The 20238-nt window shown below is 35.7% G+C and overlaps 3 protein-coding genes and 1 non-coding gene across 5 annotated transcripts; 1 reads left to right on the top strand and 3 right to left on the bottom strand.

Moving 5' to 3' along the window:
* Positions 1 to 331: 331 nt before the first annotated feature.
* LOC104241850 (uncharacterized) lies at positions 332 to 5115 on the top strand. Of its 2 annotated transcripts, none has more exons than XM_009796806.2 (6): positions 332 to 673; positions 1576 to 2192; positions 3360 to 3417; positions 3490 to 3573; positions 3766 to 3907; positions 4585 to 5115. In XM_009796806.2, exons 2-6 carry the CDS (start codon positions 1739 to 1741, stop codon positions 4951 to 4953), a joined length of 1107 nt encoding a protein of 368 aa, XP_009795108.1. In that variant the 5' UTR covers positions 332 to 673; positions 1576 to 1738; the 3' UTR covers positions 4954 to 5115. The 2 variants fall into 2 exon arrangements, with proteins under 2 accessions (XP_009795108.1, XP_009795109.1); XM_009796807.2 differs by having other exon boundaries at positions 360 to 673; positions 1653 to 2192.
* Positions 5116 to 8283: 3168 nt separating this feature from the next.
* On the bottom strand, positions 8284 to 8356 carry TRNAE-CUC (transfer RNA glutamic acid (anticodon CUC)). Its single transcript has one exon. It is a non-coding gene; the product is annotated as a tRNA-Glu (tRNA).
* Positions 8357 to 9370: 1014 nt separating this feature from the next.
* On the bottom strand, positions 9371 to 12080 carry LOC104241848 (eukaryotic translation initiation factor 5A-1/2). Its single transcript, XM_009796805.2, has 5 exons — positions 11830 to 12080; positions 10375 to 10497; positions 10207 to 10263; positions 9777 to 9851; positions 9371 to 9684 (listed from the first exon to the last, which is right to left on the bottom strand). Exons 1-5 carry the CDS (start codon positions 11950 to 11952, stop codon positions 9580 to 9582), a joined length of 483 nt encoding a protein of 160 aa, XP_009795107.1. The 5' UTR covers positions 11953 to 12080; the 3' UTR covers positions 9371 to 9579.
* Positions 12081 to 13825: 1745 nt separating this feature from the next.
* On the bottom strand, positions 13826 to 14600 carry LOC104241847 (uncharacterized). Its single transcript, XM_009796804.2, has one exon. It carries the CDS (start codon positions 14558 to 14560, stop codon positions 14051 to 14053), a length of 510 nt encoding a protein of 169 aa, XP_009795106.1. The 5' UTR covers positions 14561 to 14600; the 3' UTR covers positions 13826 to 14050.
* Between the last annotated feature and the right edge of the window lie 5638 nt (positions 14601 to 20238).

Raw genomic sequence — 20238 nt, 5'->3', positions numbered from 1 at the left:
TTAACTTCAGACTATCAAGGTTTGACTTATTTAATTAAGTATGTTAACAAAAATGTTTGTTCTAGACTAGTATCTTTTGGAAACAAAAATATTCTTCGAGACATGTTAATGTCTTGTAATAGCCAAGTAGGGTATGTCCTATCGGGCACTTTGAATATTGTTAACTCTGCTATTATGTGATATGCATAATAAAATCCTTGTTCTAAAAAAAAATAATTCAATGATTATTACTAGTTGTTGTTTCTTTTGCTTCAAACCACCTAAACCGGCCAAGCTGGTCACCAACCCAACTGTTTTGTCAGTTCAAAGTTCAAACCGGTTCTCAGATCTTCATCACCCCCCAAATCAACACACACACTGTACTTCTCTCTCTCTATCTTAACTCACAGCAAAAACAACTCCCTTTCTATTTACAGATCAAAAACCCCATCACATTTCCTACATTTCCTTTTTTCTCTCTCTCTACATTCCCCTAAAATATAATCTTTTTAAAGAAAAACAAAAGAAATAAAGAAAGAGAGAGAGAGAGAAAAAAAAAAGCATCATTAGTATCACTGAACAACAGCTTTTGTTCCTTCACAGAATAATGAAGTTCTGAAAAGACAAAGTCTCAGTTCATCCCTCCTAAAAGAAATAAAGAAAATGCTCAATGGATTATCTACTTTTTTTCAAGGTTCATTCTTATTTCAATAATACTTTTACTTGGCTTAGCTGTCTTTACATATTTTTATGCAGTAAATATTTTTTTAATTGAAAATGTGTGTATTGGAAGATTTTGTTTAGTCAAAGGCAGATAATATATTTTTTTTATGCATTTGAATTCTTGGATATGTTGCTGTTTTTGAGAGATTTAACTTTGTGATGGGGTCTTAAAGATTGAATTTTTAGGGGAAATAAATTGTGGGTTTTGAGTGGTTTATGAAAAAGGTTGAACCTTTATTGAGATTTTTGCAATTTAAGAGTCAATTAGTTAACCTTTTATTTCAAATATGTGGTTGTTTTTGGAAGTTTTAACTGAAATGAGTCTTAAAGATTGAATTTTGAAGGGAAATAGTTTGTGGATTTATGAAAAAGGTTGAACCTTTATTGAGATTTTTGTGAGAGTCAAGCTTGGCATGTCATTTCAAGTATGTGGATGTTTTTGGAACTTTTAGCTTAAATGGGTTTTGAAGATTGAATTTTGAGGGGAAATAAATTGTGGGTTTTTAGTAGTTTAAGTTAAAGATTGATCTTTATGCTGAATTTTGCATTTGTGGGAAGATAGTTGACATTTCATCTGTAGAATGTGGATGTTTTTTTGAGTGTTTAACTTGAATGGGCCTTAAAGGTTGAATTTTGAGGGGAAATAATTGTGGGTTTTGAGTGGTTTATGAAAAAGGTTGAACCTTTATTGAAATTTTTGCAATTTGAGAGTCAATATTGACATGAGAGTTTTTGCTTTTTTGTTGGATTTGTTAAAGATGATTATCTAATCCAAGTTTTGTGCTTCTTGGGATTGAAGGGTTATAAGAGAGATATTGTGATTTGGATAGGATTCAGAAGCATTATGAGGTGTTATTTGTTGGATTTTTGCAGGGTTTTTAGCAATGTGTGAATTTGTAAGATCTTGAGTGGTTCTTATAATTAGCAATTTTGAAACTTGGGTGCTGTAGGGAGGTGGTAAACATAGGGAATTTTGAGGATTTCGAAGCCTGAAGTTTAACTTAAGTGGCAGAAGCAGACGGGAGTTTTCGTTTCAATGTCAGGGGCTTCAAGGGTAAGGTCAATGAATGCAGCTGATTCAGAAGCAAGGCCAGTTCTTGGACTTGCTGGGAATAAGGCACTGAGGTCACCTGGTTCAAGAAAGTCTGTTTCAAAACCTACAAGAAAGGCAGTGAAGTCGAAAGAGGAGGATAAGAATGGTGACCAACCATCGCCTTCATTGCATTCTTTTGATGTTCCTTCAATACTTCGGCGACAGGAGTCATTATATTCCAATCTGTCGCTCAGTGCTTCATGTTCTTCTGATGCCTCGACGGATTCATTTCATAGTAGTGCTTCAACCGGTAGGATATATAGAATGAGTAGTACCTCAAGTAGAAGGAAGCAGTTGGCATCAAAGTCCAAAAGGATTGTTTCAGATGATATATCAGACTCTTCAATTGACGGTTTGCAATCCAAGAAAAGATGTTCCTGGGTGACACCTAATACAGGTGTGTCCTTTGTTGTTCTTTTTTAAGAATTTAGAACATACGGTTTTTTCTGATATTATGCTGTCCAAACTGTAAGCAATTATAATTGGAAGGTTAATCAAGTAATGCTTTTAAGGTTAATTGTAGCTTGATAGCTTGATTTTTCTACTCTTTTTTACCATCACTTTGGAGGAGTCCAAGAATGGGCTGAATCAGTGAGAGATGTTTGAAGAAGAAAATTTGTAGAACTTGGAACAGTTTTATGTTTTAATGTCCGACTATGAAATAAAGAAAAGATTGAAATCTTTTAATGATGTGGAACCTAGGTAGATATGATAGGATGTCGGGACTATTATAAGGAGCTATTCTTTGAGTTTAAGATAAAATCCTGTTGCTGAATGATATACGAATTGGCTATAGCAAGACCATACTATCTTCTACCTTCAGTGCTATTGGTGTGGAGGCAATTTTATCTTTCGAGTATGCAGCTTCATTATTATGAGGTGCTCTAGGCTATCTTTCTACTCTGTTGAATTACTCCAGTTACTTCTATCTTGAAGCTCTAGATCATTATTCTGATCATCGAGTTCTGCCTTTTATGCATTTTTAAGACTTTTATATGCATATTATGCAAACTGCAGAATAAGCTGTCAGTACATAAATTGGTAAGAGTTCTTTTTGCTGCTTACCACTCAATTTAGGAGACATAAAGCGTTATATGCTGTTCCTATAACGCTACTGTTACTCAATTTTGTGTAGTTTGTTTTAGTTTCACTTGTCCCAATATTTGTGTCTTTTTTAGCTTCATCGTACAAATGGATAAAAGACAGCCCAGTGCACGAAGCATCCCACGTTTAATCAGGGTCCAGGGAAGGGCCGCACCCCTAGGGGGTCAGACTTAGGCAGCCTATCCTGCTGCATCAGTGATTCCACGGCTAGAACCCCTAACCTATAGGTCACACGGAGACAACTTTACCGTTACTCCAAGGCTCCCCTTCCATCGTAAAAAATGGATATGCGGTTATAAGTATCACTATAAAAAAATGTCAATTTGAAAAGCTTCAGAGAACTTTAAATATGTTTGGGAGTATATAACTGAGAATTGAGTTCCATGTTAAGCTATATATATACTAGCCACTCTTATCACTTTGAGCTTGTAGTTTCTTAGATTGTCTCTCCTTTAACCAGATCCGTCTTATGCTGATTTCCACGATGAAGAGTGGGGAGTTCCCGTCCATGACGACAAGTAAGTTGCCAGATTCTTGTCCAGAGCATTCTTACACAGAATATAGTTACTAATTCTTTTTGAATATTGCAGGAAACTATTTGAGCTCCTTGTTCTTTGCGGAGCATTGGCTGAACTCTCATGGCCTTCCATTCTTTGCAAAAGGCACATATTCAGGTATTCTCTTTGGAATAAGTTCTTTATTTTGATAGAGGAAAGTCTTATTCTTCACCCCGAAAAGCATAAGATTTGCCTTAGTTTTCTCTTCTGGGCTAGAGTGGTATGCTATATTTTGTCTTGCACGTTCCTTTTTGCATTGCCTTTCCTCACTATACCGAGTTTTCCATAACCTTTAATAAAATGGTGCAGAGAAGTATTTGCAGATTTTGATCCCATAGTAGTGGCGAAGTTAAATGAAAAGAAGATTTTAGCTCCTGGAAGTACAGCGTGCTCACTATTATCAGAACTTAAACTTCGAGCCATAATTGAAAATGCCCGTCAAATGTCGAAGGTATATTTACTCGCTATTCAGTTAGCAAAAGTGAACACCTCTTCCAGTCTTCTTCGATTCCATTTGTCTGTCATTTACTAATATATTTAGCGTACTATGGCTAATATCAAGAATTTAGCATAAACACCTATATGAGTTTCAATTTATATGTACCGACCAAATCTAAAAAAGAATCACAGTGTGAATGTAGTTTTTAGCTAGCTTGTGATCAAAATTATGATTTTATCGGGAGCCTTTCGCTTTCATGGACCACTCTCTATAATCTTGTTACTTCTAGGGATATTCAATCATTTATTGATCAATTGGATTAGGTAGAGAAATAATTTATAGTGGTCCTGTTGATAAGTCAGTTTGTTTTGATCTGTATCCACAACTGGCAAGTTCACTGGAGTAAGTCTTACCTTGATATTTTAAACTATAAAAAAGTCCCAGCTGGTGCTACCTAGCTATGTTACTCGGACTCTTCAAAAGTATTGTTGGATGCATGTCGGATCCTCCAAATTTAGTGCATTTTTGGAGGATCCTGGAGAGTCCGAGCAACATAGCTACCTAGTAGTTCCTCTCCTTAGTGCCAATGTGCTGTTTAGTAAGGCTGTTTTGTGAAACATAAGCTAAAATAGCAACTTTTTTTCAAATTGGCGTTAAAATTAATTTTATATAGGTGTTGCTTGTGTCAGGTTATAGATGAATTTGGATCATTTGACAAGTATATCTGGAGCTTTGTGAACAACAAGCCTATAGTAAGCGGATTTAGATATCCTCGTCAGGTGCCAGTGAAGACGGCCAAAGCGGATTTGATTAGCAAAGATCTAATAAGGAGAGGTTTTCGGGGCGTGGGACCTACTGTGGTCTACTCTTTCATGCAGGTTTCTGGTATTACAAATGACCATCTTATTAGTTGCTTTAGATTTCATGACTGTGTCGAATCTGCTGAAGCTAAAGAGAAGGATTCAAACAAAGATGAAACTGAAGCAACAAAAGTCGATGAAGCCATTGAAGCAGAGATATGTAGGTCTATCGACGACTTGAGTTTCTCCTCGGAGTGATTTTCATCTTCGTGTAAGCATTCTCTGCATCGCTGAACACATATTTAGCGATACAAGACTTGTAACAACGGGTTAAGTTCACATAGATTAGCAGCAAAACTGGTTTTGTACAGAAATGAGTTAAATATCTATGCATAATAGATTATTGAGATTTCTAGATTACCAGATCAAGATTAACTAGTGGTAAGTAACTTCTTTTCATGTCTATAAATGCATGAGTTTTAGCAAGATAAAAGTGTTGCTTCTTCTTACATTGCAACCATCATAACCTGTTTGCTGGAGCAGCTAACAAAAGTATGATTGGTGTTTTTTTATAACCGAGATACAACAACAACAAAACATGCAGTGTAATGCAATCTCATAAGTGGGGTCTGGGGAGGGTAGTGTGTATGCAGATCTTACCCCTACCTTATAAAGGTAAAGAGGCTGTTTCCGATACTCTCGAGGGCCAGATGACATACGGTTTGAAACTCAATGGATAATTAGACCCTCCATCCTACTTAAACACCAGGCCAACCGGCACATAGTTTAAAATTCGGGGAATAATTGGTTTGCCTCTTTACCCTTCTCCACTTAAATATCAAGCTTTTGTCTACGGCAAAGTTCGAACTCGTGACGTGCGCCTAAGTAAGATATCTGTTATTGTTGTACCTGGAATTAGATCACACTGTAACACCCCAGACTTTAGACAGAGTCCCACATCAGTAGAACACAAGAGTGATGCTTGGTATACAAGTTAATAAGCCTTAGACCCCAGTGACGCGTTTTAAATCCGTGAGAGCCTAGGTCCATAGCAGACAATATCACTAGTAGGCTGAGCTGTTACAGATGGTATCAGAGCCACTCTTGTGTTAGCCTTTCCGATGGTGGGTCAGAGTTCAAATGAGTTTAGGCAAATCTCGGTTAGAGGCAAATCTCAGTGCTGAGTCTAGCTGAATCTCATGCGGTGGGGCAAATCTCAGCGAGGATACTGAGTCCATAAGAGAGGGTGTATGTAACACCCCAGACTTAGACGGGTCAGAGTTCAACTGAGTTTAGGCAAATCCAGGTTAGACAGGGCAAACCTCAGTGCTAAGTCTAGACAAATCCCATGCAGTGGGGCAAACCTCAGCGAGGATACTGAGTCCATAAGAGGGGGTGTATGTAACATCCTAGACTTTAGACAGAGTCTCATATCGGCAACACACAAGAGGGATGATGGATATATAAGTTAACAAGCCTTAGCCCCTAGTGACGCGTTTTAACCCATGAGGGTCTAGGTCCAGAGCAGACAATATCATTAACGGATTGGGCTGTTACACATACATTTAACATGTAGGGACCTAATGCTATCTGTTAATGTCTCAAAAACTGTGGTGGCCAGCTAAAAATAGATTTGACAACTGAGAACTATCTTCATAGCAATGGGGATGCATTTTTAAGTTTGTTTCCAATGTTTAAGGCAAGTTTACCAACTGTTGAGGCCCATATTTTTTCAACATGTCCTACTTTTGTCTCAATGTTATTCAATCATTTAAATCTCATTTATTGAGTTTTTCTTCTTCACCAACTGTTTGTAGGTCCTCAATTCTTGAAATGGTAGATGGGGAACAAATTATTCTAAGGAAATGGTTTCACAGTTTCCTTTTATGCTGTCAACAATATAATTGCTTCCCTTACCAGCAAATGAGTTACTTTTGTTTCTAGCTACAATTTGCAAGTCCTTGCACCTACCATTTTAAGCATTTATTTTTATTTATTACTCGCCTTGGTTCATTTTAATTGATTTTTTGGCTGTTTTCGCAAGGGTAAACCATTGACAGTAGTTCCACGGGCATCGAAAAGGAAAAGTAAACCTCACCGATTTTTAACGCTTGAACCATGATATGAAATAAGTCGATAATGCATAAATCCAATTTCAAAAATACGAAAGCGTTAAATGCGCAGTATGTGAGATATTAAGAAATTCACCTTTTAGCATTAATTAACAATAAAAATATCCATATTAACCTTAATTTGTTCATTGAAAATATAACATATACTCCAAGGCTCTATATAATTTCCTTCTTGATATTTGAAAAAATCAAATATTGTGGACCACAAGAAAAGACAAAAAAAAACAATTATCGTGGATCGAAGGAGGTACATTTTTTATTGTTGTAATAATCAAGAAATCCTGATAGTCAGTTGTATACGTCTCAAAACTTATTGGATAATGAGTCTGCGTCTTTAATATTCTTCACGTAAATACTAAGCTTTTATTAGCGGCAGAGTTTGAATCTGTAACATGTGTCTCACTGACACATCATGCGTTATGCTCTTACCACTAGATCTAATCATCGGAACAAATTATACTATGCAATTATTTCATAGTTTCCTTTTATGCTATGACCAATATAATTTGCTTCCATTCCCAGAAAATGAGTTACTTTTGTCTCTTAGCTACAATTTGCAAGTCCCTGCACCTAATATTTTAAGCATTTATTATCAAGGAAATTTGCATTAAATGACAAAGAGAACAAGCCCTAACCAGGAGCGAATCCAGGATTTAAATCTTATGTGTTCAATTTTATTGATTTTAACATTGAACCTGTTATATTTTTAAATTTATGGGTTCATATCTATTATTTTTGTAATTTTAATGAATTTTTTACATACAAATTTTTACTCCGCGTCGAAAATTATGGGTTCAGTTAAACCCGTAGTCATTACACTACATCCGCCTCTGGCCCTAACATTTGTCCAGTTTTGATCAAGTTTTTAATTCAAATGGTTTGTTTCTAGTTACTGCATGTTCTTTGTCTAGGACTATTATCCACCTAATCAATTCACTAATATAAAATATGCCTAATTAGGAGGTGTTTAGTTACGAAGATACGTGACAAGAGAGGATTACTCAAATATTAAGTACCTTCAGGTCTCTTGATTGTATAAACTCTCAAATTTTGAGAAATTTACAACGTTTGAACACGTCAAGAATATGTTTAGATTCATTACATAAAATTATATAGAATAATTCAGAATTTTTAACAATAATTAGATATTATAATGTATCTAATAGAATCCGTATTAATAGTAACTTATAATGGTCACCATAAAATGTTTTAAACTATATTGAAAGCATTTATCAATGGATTAGGGACTTTAGAGAAGAAAAAGAGGAATTTAAATTTAAAAATTTTACGGTGAAAAAATGTTATTAGTAACTTGTCCAAATTGATAAGTTATATATGTCATTTTTCATTAAAAAGGTTTTATGCAATTTACTGTTTAATTCCTTTAAAAAAAAGATGAAATGTTTTCACGACACATAACATAAAAATTAAAAAATTAAAAAAAAAAAAAAGGGAATTCCGTTGCCGGGACTTGAACCCGGGTCTCTCGGGTGAGAGCCGAGTATCCTGACCAACTAGACTACAACGGATCTTGATTGTAATTCGTCAAATATATAAAAGTAAAGAAAAATATTTTTCTTTCTATTTCCATATCTCCTTTTATGCCAAGCCAACTCCCATTTCGTCATAATAAGGCGTGAAATTAGACAAAGGAAAATAACTATAGAAACTAGTCCCTTATATTTCGCATATAGAAGATCAAGACACAATTCCGAGACTATGGGAAAAGATGTAGATCATCGATCGAGCAACTATAGTTAAGCCAGATATTTGGTGGAACACTTACTATTGTCAATTATGTGTATCAAATAAGTGGTTTGGCTACTATTCTTAGACGAGTTAATATAGATATATACATGACATAACCAACATGTTCAAAGTACTCTAGTGACCAAAATAAACTTGTTAAATGTAGTAGTTATTTACCCTTTACAAGTTAAATGCATGAAATTGTTTGAACACGAGTAATACTCGAGATTTTAATGTTTTCCAAAGTAATGTATAAGTAATAATGCCTCAATTAATTGGAGCATTTTGGTATCAAAACTACCATAAAGTGGTGCAAACCCAACATGGTTTTTTAAGTTGACAATATAAGTGCTATACTTTATAATGATATGGTTCAAATTTGCCCATTTATCATATGAAATAGCCAATTTTACTCTCCACTATACCTTAGATCCATACATATCCTTACCGTTAGTGAATTGTCTCGTACTTGTTCTTGCCATTACTAGAACTCCATAGTGAAACAGGTGCAATCCATATCTAAATATTTCGAGAAAAAGGGCAGCTCGGTGTACTAAGATCCCGCTATGTACGGGATCCGAAGATGGACTGGACCATAAGGGTCTATTGTGCGCAGCCTAACCCTGCATTTCTGCAAGAGGCTATTTCCACGCCTCGAACCCGTAACCTCCTGGTCACATGATAACCACTTTACCAATTACGCCAAAATTCCCTTGCCTAAATATTTCGAGAAAAATGATTGAAATTTACCCTTCTATATGGATGAACATGTTAAGCACAATATAGCCCCATAATGAATAAAACCAGTAAAAAGTGACATTCATATAAATCACTTCTGCTATCAAATCCAGTTCTGTCTTACCAGACAAACCATAAAGTTCAACTATTCAAGCCATGCCAATAGGATATAAGTCGAGTTCATAATCAACGGATATCAAAGTACCACGATTAAGATATAAAATGTCTTGGCTAAAGCAAATTATTTATGCTGCAGAATGCGCGACTAGTTCTTGGTACCAATGTCCTTAACAGCGGCAATCTGCTCTTCACCCATTGCAGACATCACAGACAACACAAGATCCTTTCCTTCCTCAAATCCACCTTTAACCTATAACGAAGTTGACAACTTTACTCAGATATTGTGCATGGAAAAACGAGAAAATAAAGGTTCTTCATGTTATATTTATCCAAAATGTGTACCTGGCTCAGCAGGGCTTCATCGGTGGGAAGCCTGAGGTCGTCTTTGGTGTTTCCATTTTCAGTAAGAAGAGACACCTGGCAAAGAAACGAACAAATTACAACACTAGAAACAGAGTTGAAGAAAGAATTAGCCAAAGAAACTCGAGTTCAAGACAGTTTGAATGAGACAACATCTTAATTTCAAGTCTTTGGTTTTAGTATTAAATTTTGGAGAAGAAAAGGTTTGTCTTCCCGGAAGACTCTTCCGCCTGAGGTAGAAAAGAAAAATGAGTCTCAACTTCATTAAGAAGCTACGACTAAGCTACTACAGATATACAAAATGATGCAAAAGGTCATCAATCAAAATTATGTTGCATTATCATTTAAAATTTTTTGCCCCAATTATAGGATGACTGATACACGTTCGTATCATAGGTAGTAGAAATCTTACAAAACCATCTTCAGAGATGTCAATCAGCTGATAGTCGGTACGATTAACATGGGGCACCTGTGGAAAACATGAAAATGATCAGACAAAATCAAATTTCTAATGTTCGCAAACTGACCATACACCATTAGAAATAAAAAAAAAAAGAGAGAGGAAGAAACACTGTATTACATCACAGTTGTGGGAGGAAGGAACGATATCTTCAAGCTTCTTTCCATTGAAAATATCAATTGCTACAAAGTGACATTTTGCATGTCCGTGCTTGCCAGTTTTTGAAGTGGAGACCTCAACAACCTGTTCAAGATTAGCATCGTATAAAGGGACAATCGTCAAAGATCAAATAAATGAACATACCCATTTGTGATGAAAAGATCAAAGATTACTGAGTGATGCATTATTTCAGCTGATACAACAATGATATTGTATCCTTTTTCCTCAAAAGCTATGTTGCACGGACTCTCCAAAATGATATTGCAGCCATGTCGGATCCTCCAAAAATGCACTATTTTGGAGGATCCGACACACACCCGGCAGACATTTTCAGAGAGGCTAAGCAAAATAGCTCAAATGGCTTTGTAAAGGTTCAACCTTTTTATTCGTACCAACTATAGCTAAAGCGAGAAAAATACAAGAACAGTGATAGCGGGCAATAGCATTACGATACAGGTACCTTCATTAGTATATTTTAAATTTTCTTTTTTAAGAAAACCGTGGAGACTAGGGTTCAAATAAGGTAGAGACAAAAAAGGCTAGGTGATTCTTCCCAATCTACCTAAGTTTTGTTGGAAAAGAAAACAAAGAAACTTACTATTATCTAAGCTACATATGCATACACAAAAATCAAATAAATCAGAACTTAAAAGTAACAACTCAAAAACACCCTTTCCTTATTTTGATGTCAACATAAAATATCCATGTGTAATATCACTATGGCAGTTTAGTAGATAATTGTGGTTAAGGCTTAAGCTAACTACACTTTTTTTTTAAAACCAACTTGGTGTGACATGCAACAACAACAACAACAAACCCAGTGCAATACCACATGCGGGATATGGGGAGGGTAGTGTGCAGACCTTACCCCTACTTTCAAGAAGGCATAGAGGTTATTTCCGGTAGACCCTCGGCTTAGGAAAGGAAAAAAAAAACATAGCTCAAACACACCCTTTACTTCTATCTTCAACTACAACTACATACCACTTAAATAAAGATCCATAAAAACAAGTAGCAAGAATCCATCAAGATCTGATTTATATCCAAAAATTCATTCAAAAAGAGCCAAAAAAACCAAACCCCATGAAAAAAAACAAGGTTCAGATTTAATATCTAAACCTTCCAAAGTGAATCTAATAATAAAGTAATAAATCCCATTAATAATAAAACAATAATAGGGTTTAAAAAAACTCATTCAAAATAGTGTAAAATTAACAAACCCCATGAACAAAACATGAATCATACACAAAATCTGAACTTGGCCCAAGTAGATTTAATAATAAAACAAAGAAACTATATAACCTCAAAATTACAAACCCCATAAAACAAAAACAAGAATCATACACAAAACCTGAACTTGACAAAAGTAGATTTAATAATAAATAAATAAAAAAAGAAAAAGGGTAAGATTTTAACCTTGCAGGGTCTGCCTTTAATAACTATATAACCATTTTTACGAATGGTACCAGCTTGTTGAGGATAAGTTTTAGAGGCACCAGCATCTGCTTTTGACTCAAAATGGTGTTCTTCATCAGACATGATTTTTGCCTTATTTTTCCTTTTTTTCTCTCCCTCGGTTTTGGACTTCTAAGGATTATTAGGGTAGAGAATAAAAAAGGAGTGTATACAAATAATATTTGGTGATAGGGAAGGGCAAATAAACAAATATTTTAAAAGAAATATACCCACACGTTTATACATGTTATTGGGCCAACAAATTTCACTCCTAATAGGAAAATAATTGTTTTTTGCTTTTTCTTTCTTGTTTAAATAAAACTCCAACTATAAACAAATTATATTGGGATTATAATACAATGATTAAGAGCTCGTTTGGTATGAGGGATAAAGGATAATTATTTCAGGATTAAATTTGAGATGAGTTTATCACACGTTTGATTAGGATAAAATCGTTGTATAACTAACCCAGATTAGTTATTCAGGATTATAGTATTTTTTTTATTCATATAAGAGGGTGAGATAACAATCCGCGGATCATTAATTCTGGGATAACTTGTTTTCTAATCAAACGAACCCTAAGAGTAATAAAGGTGCGCGAAGATAGGCTCAAGCTAAGATTCCGCTCGTGTGCATAATGGTATAAGCCTGCCTGACTGCGAGACCGGTTGATCGACCAGAGATTAAAGTCAATCATAGTACTCCGGGAGTCCCATGTGAAAGGGCTCTCGCTCAACCGATCAAAAACTTATGGGAATACTTAATAAGTAAATTTTTATTAGCAGATAATTAGCTTAAAGTGGCCTTTAATGATGCGTTTAATATCTTTAATTATTCGTTAGAGAAATTGCATAATTATTTACTATGTGGAAACTAATATTAAAGCTTAAAAAGGATCATAAATAAAAGAACTTTAAATAAAATATAACCAGAGGAATCTTTTCCTATTTCTTTCACCCTTTATAAATGTTAGAAAAGAAGGGCCATCTATTTTTAGAATTTCAGCAAGAATCTTGACTGATTAAAAATTATTTTATATTTTAACACTATTGTAGAAGGAATGAGATGCCTCAATAAAGCCCTAGAGGTTACGTGAGAGGTAAATAATTCTTCATCATTAATAAAATTAAAGGTCTTAGGTTTGAGTTCTATGTATGAAATCGTCTTTAATAAAAAGCATTTCACCTCTTAAAATGAGATTTTGCATTAAAAATTCGAATTATTCGAGCTCCAAAACAAACGTAAGACACTAAACACCGGAGGAAAAACAAAAAAAAAAATACTCCAAGAAAAAGTGACAGGAATAATCCAATTCAAGGAATAATTCCTAATTCTTGTTCCATATCCTTGTTGATAGACATCCACCTTCTTCTCCATTGATTTATTAAAATATGTCAATTATTCTTTTTCGAATGCCACATAAATTAGGAGAGAAGAAGTAACAAGTAAGAAAATAGTTAAATGCATAGGCGGATACATAATTAAAATTTTATGGGTTTAAATTAATTATATTTTTAAAGTTATGGGCTGATATCTACTACATATCATAATTTTAATAATTTTTTACACATAAATTTATATTCCGTACTGAAAGTACTGGGTTCAGTTGAACCCGATACCAAAGGGCTGGATCTTGGTTTAGGTATGTGTCTGTCCTTTTGTTATATGGATAATATCACATTGACTTTGGCCATTGTCCACTCTATGGTCCATTTTTAGTTAATGAATATCTATTCAATTATGGTTAAAATTTAATAATGAGATAGAAATAGAACGGGGTTCAATAGTTATATGATCCATTAAAAATAATTATTTAATTATATGGTCCATTTGACATGAAATATATATGTTAAGATGTAGAAGATGATTAATATTAACAATTTTTTAATTTATGAAACAATCGAGATAAATTTTGCAAGAATTTGTATATATCATGACATGAAAAATAGCACTATAATTTGATAAGTCAGGAAGCAAATCACTTCATTAATTTATTCTCATAGATATACACACAAACACATACAACAAACATCACTTACGTCTCAGCCCCAAACAAGTTGGGGTCGACTATATGAAATATACACACATATACATAAAATAACAATAATGTAAACTACGCCTTAGTCCCAAACGAGTTGGATCGACTATATGAACATATACGTACATATACTCCCTTAATAACTTAGTAATCTGTAGGAGGAGGAGCAGCTTGATTTGCACACTCATTTTTTATCATGGCAAATTCATACTGATTACATTCCTCAGAACCAAATTCAGTATTAATGGATGTACAACAATCATAAGAGAAGGTACACCTATGGCGAACACATAACGTATCCCTTTCAAGCATACACGCCTCAATAATTAAAGCACAATAATATTTTTTTTCCAGCACGTTCTGACCGTTGTCCATGCTTATGTCACTGACGCTTTTTTCACTAGGCAAAAAAGGCTTAGGTGGCAAAAATCGCGGCCAGGGAAATATTTTTGGAAATGGAAACTTAGGAAAAAAAGATGAAGGTGGTGGTGGTGCATGTACAAATGGCCAATGCAACCATTTTATTCCTTTCTTTTGTGGGATTAATGCAATATTAGCATCAGATTTATGATCAATGGCTAAGCCATTAGTGAAGTTTAAGGCAATAATGAGAAAGAAAATAAGGAAAGAAAATAAGTTTCTTACTCCAGACATTGCTTATAACATGAAAAAGTGAACACTTTTTAAGGTTTTTCTTGATGATATATGTGATTGTTTAACAAGGGTTTTATAGTGTTTAATTAGTTTATTAAGTTTGGTGTAGTGATCAATTTTTTCAAAGTTTATAGTAATTACGTATACTTACTCATGTTTCAAGTTTTCAAGATTGCATGAGTAGAGTTCTTTGAATTATGGTGTGTGATTGTTATTGAATATTGGAAGTACTAGTCTTTAACTTAAGGCCTTACTGATCATGTGATTTGTTCTTGACTTAGTTTTCCTATCTCTTTGTGACGTCTTTATATTACGAACAAACTTAAGAGAATTAATCATCTAACATGGTTTAATTTTTGTACATTGATAATATCTGGATTTTTGCATCATTAGGTTAAATTAACTTACAACAAAGTTTAACTTAGATTTTCGTGCATAATAGTCCAATTGGTTGGCTATATGAAGTTTAACCTTATTGGTATAGTTTGATGCCCCACCTATTAATTTTCTTGTCCATTTTCCTCCCTTCCCTCCATGTATTATACTCCTTTTGACCCATTGTTCGCAATATTTGATTGAGCACAAAGTTTGAGATAGAAAGTGTGATGACCCAAAATATCATCTTTATTTTAAATATTTATTTATGTAATTTAAAACCTCGAAAAATACTATTTATCACTCATCGACTAGCATGCGCAGTCCATAAATTTTTTCGGAAAGTTTATGTGAAAAAATGATTAAAATATGAAATAGAGCTTTAGAACTCAACTGAGTTGACTTCGATCAACATTTTGAGCAAACGGACGTGGATTAGTGTTTGACAGTTCTAGTAGGTTCGCATCGTGATTTGGGACTTGGGCGTATGCCCGGAATCGAATTCGGAGGTCCCTAACTCAAGTTATCGCTATTTAACAGAAACTAGAAATCTAAAGGCTAAAGATTTCCAAAGTTTGACCGCGTATTTGACTTTACTGATATCGACTCGGATTGAGATTCTGAAAATTGGAATAGCTCCGTTATGTTATTTATGACTTGTGTGCCAAATTTGAAGTCATTCCGGATTCGTTTAATATGTTTTGACACGGGTTTTGTAAATTGAAAAGTTTGAAAATCAAAAGTTTGAATCGAGGTGTAAATTGTAAATTTGACGTTGTTTAACGGGATTTGAAACCCCGAGCAAGTCCGTATTATGTTTTGGGACTTGTTGGAATTTGTGGACGAGGTACCGAGTGGCTCGGATGAGTTTCGGACGAGCCACTGAACAATTGGAACCTGCTGTCTAGTGCTGGTTCTAGTGCGTCACACCTGCAAGTTTTTGTGCGCAGGTGAATGGTCGCTCATGCGGAATTCCAATCGCTTCTGCAACATTGGACAGCCCTGTCGAGCTCCGCTTTTGCAGAGAAATTAGCGCAGGTGCGCAGCCGCTTCCGCGATGGACGAGTCGCTTCTGCGGTTACTGGAGCGCTTTTGCGATGTCGCAAGTGCGATATTTCAGGGCGCAGATGCGGCCACTGGACAAGCAGCCCTGTTCCGCAAATGCGAGTTTTGTCTCGCAAATGCGAGTCTGCAGGTGCCAAAATGCTGGAGAGAATACATAAAATCGGGTGTTCGCCATTTTTACTCATTTTTGAATTTTGAGTCTCGGATTTGGGCGATTTTAAAGGGATTTTTCACGTCTTCGACTGGGATAAGTGTTCTATATCCGAAAGTGATTATATTTCATAAATCCTTGTCTATATTCATCAATTATTTCGGATTTAGATGGAAGAAATTGAAATATTTATAAAATCTTCCAAAAATAAAAAATGAAGATTTGAAAGTCGATCCGATGTGAGAATTCGATAAATTTTGTATGGTTGAACTCATATCGGAACGGATATTCGGATTTCGTGAGTTTTTCCGGGATTCGAGACGTGGTTTCCACGGTTGATTTTTAAAGTGAATTCCGAATTTTTATTTGGAAAGTTAGTAAATTCATATGGAATTAATTCCTATGATTTGTATTGAGTATATTGAATTGTTTGTGACTAGATTGAAGTCTTTGGACACGAATTCACGAGGCAAAGGTTTATTGAAATCTTGAATTTGGCTGCAAAGCAATGTAAGTGTCGTGGTTAACCTTGACTTGAGGGAATAGAACCTTTGAATTATTTTTTATGTGAATTCTATGTGTACAATATATAAGCAAGGTGACGAGTGCCTATACGTCGTCAAATTAATTGTTTGCATAATTTTTCGAAAAACATAAATTGTTTTAAATCATGAATTAATTGTTATATTAATTATCTCTCTCATATTCCTTGCTCAATATTGTGCCTTGAATCCATGCTTGATTGCTACATGCTTAATTGATTCATGTGACTTAATTGTTACTTGACAGTGAGCATATTAAATATTAAATTGTACATTTTCTCCCTAATTCCACAATTAATTGCTACTTGTCATTACTTGTTTCCTAAATAAATTGTAATTATTGTATGCTTATTTGCCATATAATTCCATATTAGTTGTTGCAATTATTGAATTAGTTTCTTTTATAAGAATTGGTAAATTATATTATTTGAGGATCGGGTTGCACGCCGCAACATAAATGAAAGTTAATATATTGGAGGAACGGGTTGCACGCCGCAACAAAATTGATTGAAAAGATATATTGAGGATCTTCTATTGAGACTAGTGTGGATCTTCTACTTCTCGACATGGTAGATTTTGACGTCATATTGGGTATGTATTGGCTATCACCTTATCATGCTATATTAGATTGCCATGCCAAGATGGTGACCTTAGCCATGTCGGGTTTGCCTCGATTAGAGTGGAAGAGAACTCCTGGCCATTCTACCAGCATGGTTATTTCTTATATGAAGGCTCGGCGTATGGTCGGGAAGGGGTGTCTAGTTTACTTGGCTTATATTCGCGATCCCAGTGCGGATGTTCCTTCTATGGACTCAGTCCTAGTTGTTCGTGAATTTGCAGAAGTATTTCCTGCAGATTTGCCAGGGACGCCACCCGATAGAGATATTGACTTCTGTATTGATTTGGCTCCAGGCACTCAGCCCATTTCTATTCCACCATACCGTATGGCCCCGCCAGATTTGAAAGAATTGAAGGAGCTTGATCAAGGATTAATTTGACCTAGTGTCTCTCCCTGGGGTGCACCAGTATTATTTGTAAAGAAGAAAGATGGCTCTATGTAGATGTGTATAGATTATCGGCAGTTGAACAAGGTCACTATCAAAAATAAATATCCGTTGCCAAGAATCGATTTTATTTTATCAACTTCAGGGTGTCAAGGTATTTTCGAAGATTGATGTAATGACCCGATCGGTCGTTTTGCCTTTTAGAACTCTGTTCCCTTAAATAAAACTTCCCGCGCTTGCTTTAACTAATTTACGACTTGCGGGGATGGTTGGTTCGATATTTGGAAGAGTTTGGAGTGAAATATGCTCATTTGATTCCTAAGGATTTTCTAAAAAAGGCTAAGTTTGACTTTGGTCAACGTTTTGAGCAAACGGACCCGGATTCGTGATTTGAGGGCCCTGGAGGGTCCATAGGAAAATATGGGACCTGGGCGTATGCCCAGAATCGAATTCCGAGGTCCCTAACTTGAGTAACGATTTTTTATTAGAAATTGTTAAACTAAAATTCAAAGGATTTAAAGAAGCTAACTAATGATTGATCACATAGGTATCGAGCCCGTATGTTGGTTCTGAAGCCCGGTACAGGTCCAAAATAGCATTTAAGACTTGCCCGCAAAATTTGGTGTCAATCCGAGTAGTTTAAGGGCGTTTCGGCTTGTTAGAGGAAAATTAAGAACTTGAAGTTCATAAGTTTGACTCAATTGGTTTTAGGGGGTGATTCTTAGATTTAGCATTGTTTCGGGCGTTCCGAAGGTTCGAGTAGGTCTGTTTCATGATTACAGACTTGTCGGTATGTTCGGGCGGGGCCCGAGAGCCCCGAGCGTCAATGGGACGAGGCTCGAGTGAAGTTGGAATTTTTGAGAAGTGTTGAAGCATCTGCTTCTGTCATAACCGCACCTGCGGTTGGTCGGCCACATGTGCAAGACCGCAGAAGCAGTCTGCCTATCGCAGATGCGGCCCAGGGCAGGCCAGGCCCAAACTGCAGAAGCGGCCTCTAGACCGCAGAAGCGGTCACATCCTATTTGGCCAATTCCGCAGATGCGTTCACTTTCTCGCAGAAGCGGGATCGCATATGCGGTCCCCTAACCACAGATGCGGAAATCGCTGAAGCATTGAGCTTCATTTAATACGGGTTCTAAGTCCCTTTTTGCCACTTTTCACTCCTTGGCGATTTTGGAAGCTTTTGAGAGAAGACTTCCACCTAGCATCTAGAAGTAAGATTATTCCACCTATTCTTAGTTTAATACATATGTCTTAGGTAGATTAAACACTAGAATTAAGGTGAAATCAAGGGGTTAGAGCAAAACCTAGGATTTTGACAAAAGTTAGATTTAACCACGAAATTTGTTATGAAATTAATTAGAAATCATATATTATTGATTCTTAGGTTATGGAGAACAACTTCCTTCAAAAAATTTCAGAATCTGGGCACGTGGGCCCGGGGTCGACAAGGATATTTTACTCAATTCCCCTCTTACTATTTTAAAAAGCGGAAGAAAATGAAATTCCACCAGTGTGTATGTAAGACAACCTTTGGGAAACTTGTGTTAAGGGTTGGGAAATTGCTTAAATAGATATAATATGATCTTGTGAGCTTATATTGACTAGTTCCTATCTCATTTAATTAGTTTTGGATCGTTCGGCTCCAAATTGAGAGTTCGGGCTCGTTCTTGGTATTTGAAGCGCACTTTGGAGCGAGGTGTGTGAGCTTATATTGACTAGTTCCTACCTCATTTAATTAGTTTTGGATCGTTCGGCTCCAAATTGAGAGTTCGGGCTCGTTCTTGGTATTTGAAGCGCACTTTGGAGCGAGGTGAGTCTCTTTTCTAATCTTATAAGAGGGAATTATCCTCATAGGTGTAATAATTGAATAATTGCTACTAAATGCGGGGGCTACGTATACACTAGGTGACGAGAGTGCGTACGTAGCTACTATTATGTTAATTGTACGAGTAGTCTAGGACCCGTACCATGCTATATTTGTGAATGTCTCTATATTTTCTTGCTAATGTGATCACTTAGGGTATGCTAGAGACTTGGAAAGGAATATAAGCGAATGTATACACTTGTTGGACACTTGTATGAATTTGTTTGAAAATAAATGCGCATTCATGTGTTTTCTTGATATTAATTGATATTTGTGGATCGGGCCGATTGCCTCGGTAGAAATAAATGCATCCATGGTTCGCGCCATTCGACCCTCTGGCAGTGCACAATTTATTTCCTGTTGGATCGGGCCGTCGACCTCGGCATAATGTGCGCATGATATCTATGTGAAATCTTATTCATGACTTGATCTGCTAAATATTTGGAATGTAAACGGGGAATTGTAAAATTGTTAAGAACATGGCTTATTACCTCTTGCTACAAACTATTGATTATTTGTGACTCCCATGCTTAGCATAACACTTCATTATATTATTTGACCTTAGTAAGTATCAAAACGACCTCTCGTCTCTACTTCTTCGAGATTAGACGGGATACTTAAGGGGTACATATTGTTTATGTACTCATACTACGCTTCTGTACTTAATTGTACAG

This window comes from Nicotiana sylvestris, chromosome 6 (assembly GCF_000393655.2).
Source record: "Nicotiana sylvestris chromosome 6, ASM39365v2, whole genome shotgun sequence".
In the NCBI taxonomy this organism is placed as follows: domain Eukaryota; kingdom Viridiplantae; phylum Streptophyta; class Magnoliopsida; order Solanales; family Solanaceae; genus Nicotiana; species Nicotiana sylvestris.
Note: the sequence above shows the minus strand (reverse complement) of the source record. Positions and strands in the feature narration are given on the sequence as shown.

Bases quoted from the DNA above. Each gene is read 5' to 3' on its own strand.
- LOC104241850 (XM_009796806.2), top strand. From the start codon at position 1,739: ATGTCAGGGGCTTCAAGGGTAAGGTCAATGAATGCAGCTGATTCAGAA. The intron at 3,418-3,489 runs GTAAGTTGCCAG...TGAATATTGCAG, and splicing joins GTTCCCGTCCATGACGACAA to GAAACTATTTGAGCTCCTTG. The intron at 3,574-3,765 runs GTATTCTCTTTG...AAAATGGTGCAG, and splicing joins TGCAAAAGGCACATATTCAG to AGAAGTATTTGCAGATTTTG.
- LOC104241848 (XM_009796805.2), bottom strand. From the start codon at position 11,952: ATGTCTGATGAAGAACACCATTTTGAGTCAAAAGCAGATGCTGGTGCC. The intron at 10,498-11,829 runs GTTAAAATCTTA...AATCTTGAACAG, and splicing joins TTAAAGGCAGACCCTGCAAG to GTTGTTGAGGTCTCCACTTC. The intron at 10,264-10,374 runs GTAATACAGTGT...TGTTTTCCACAG, and splicing joins CTTCCTCCCACAACTGTGAT to GTGCCCCATGTTAATCGTAC.
- LOC104241847 (XM_009796804.2), bottom strand. From the start codon at position 14,560: ATGTCTGGAGTAAGAAACTTATTTTCTTTCCTTATTTTCTTTCTCATT.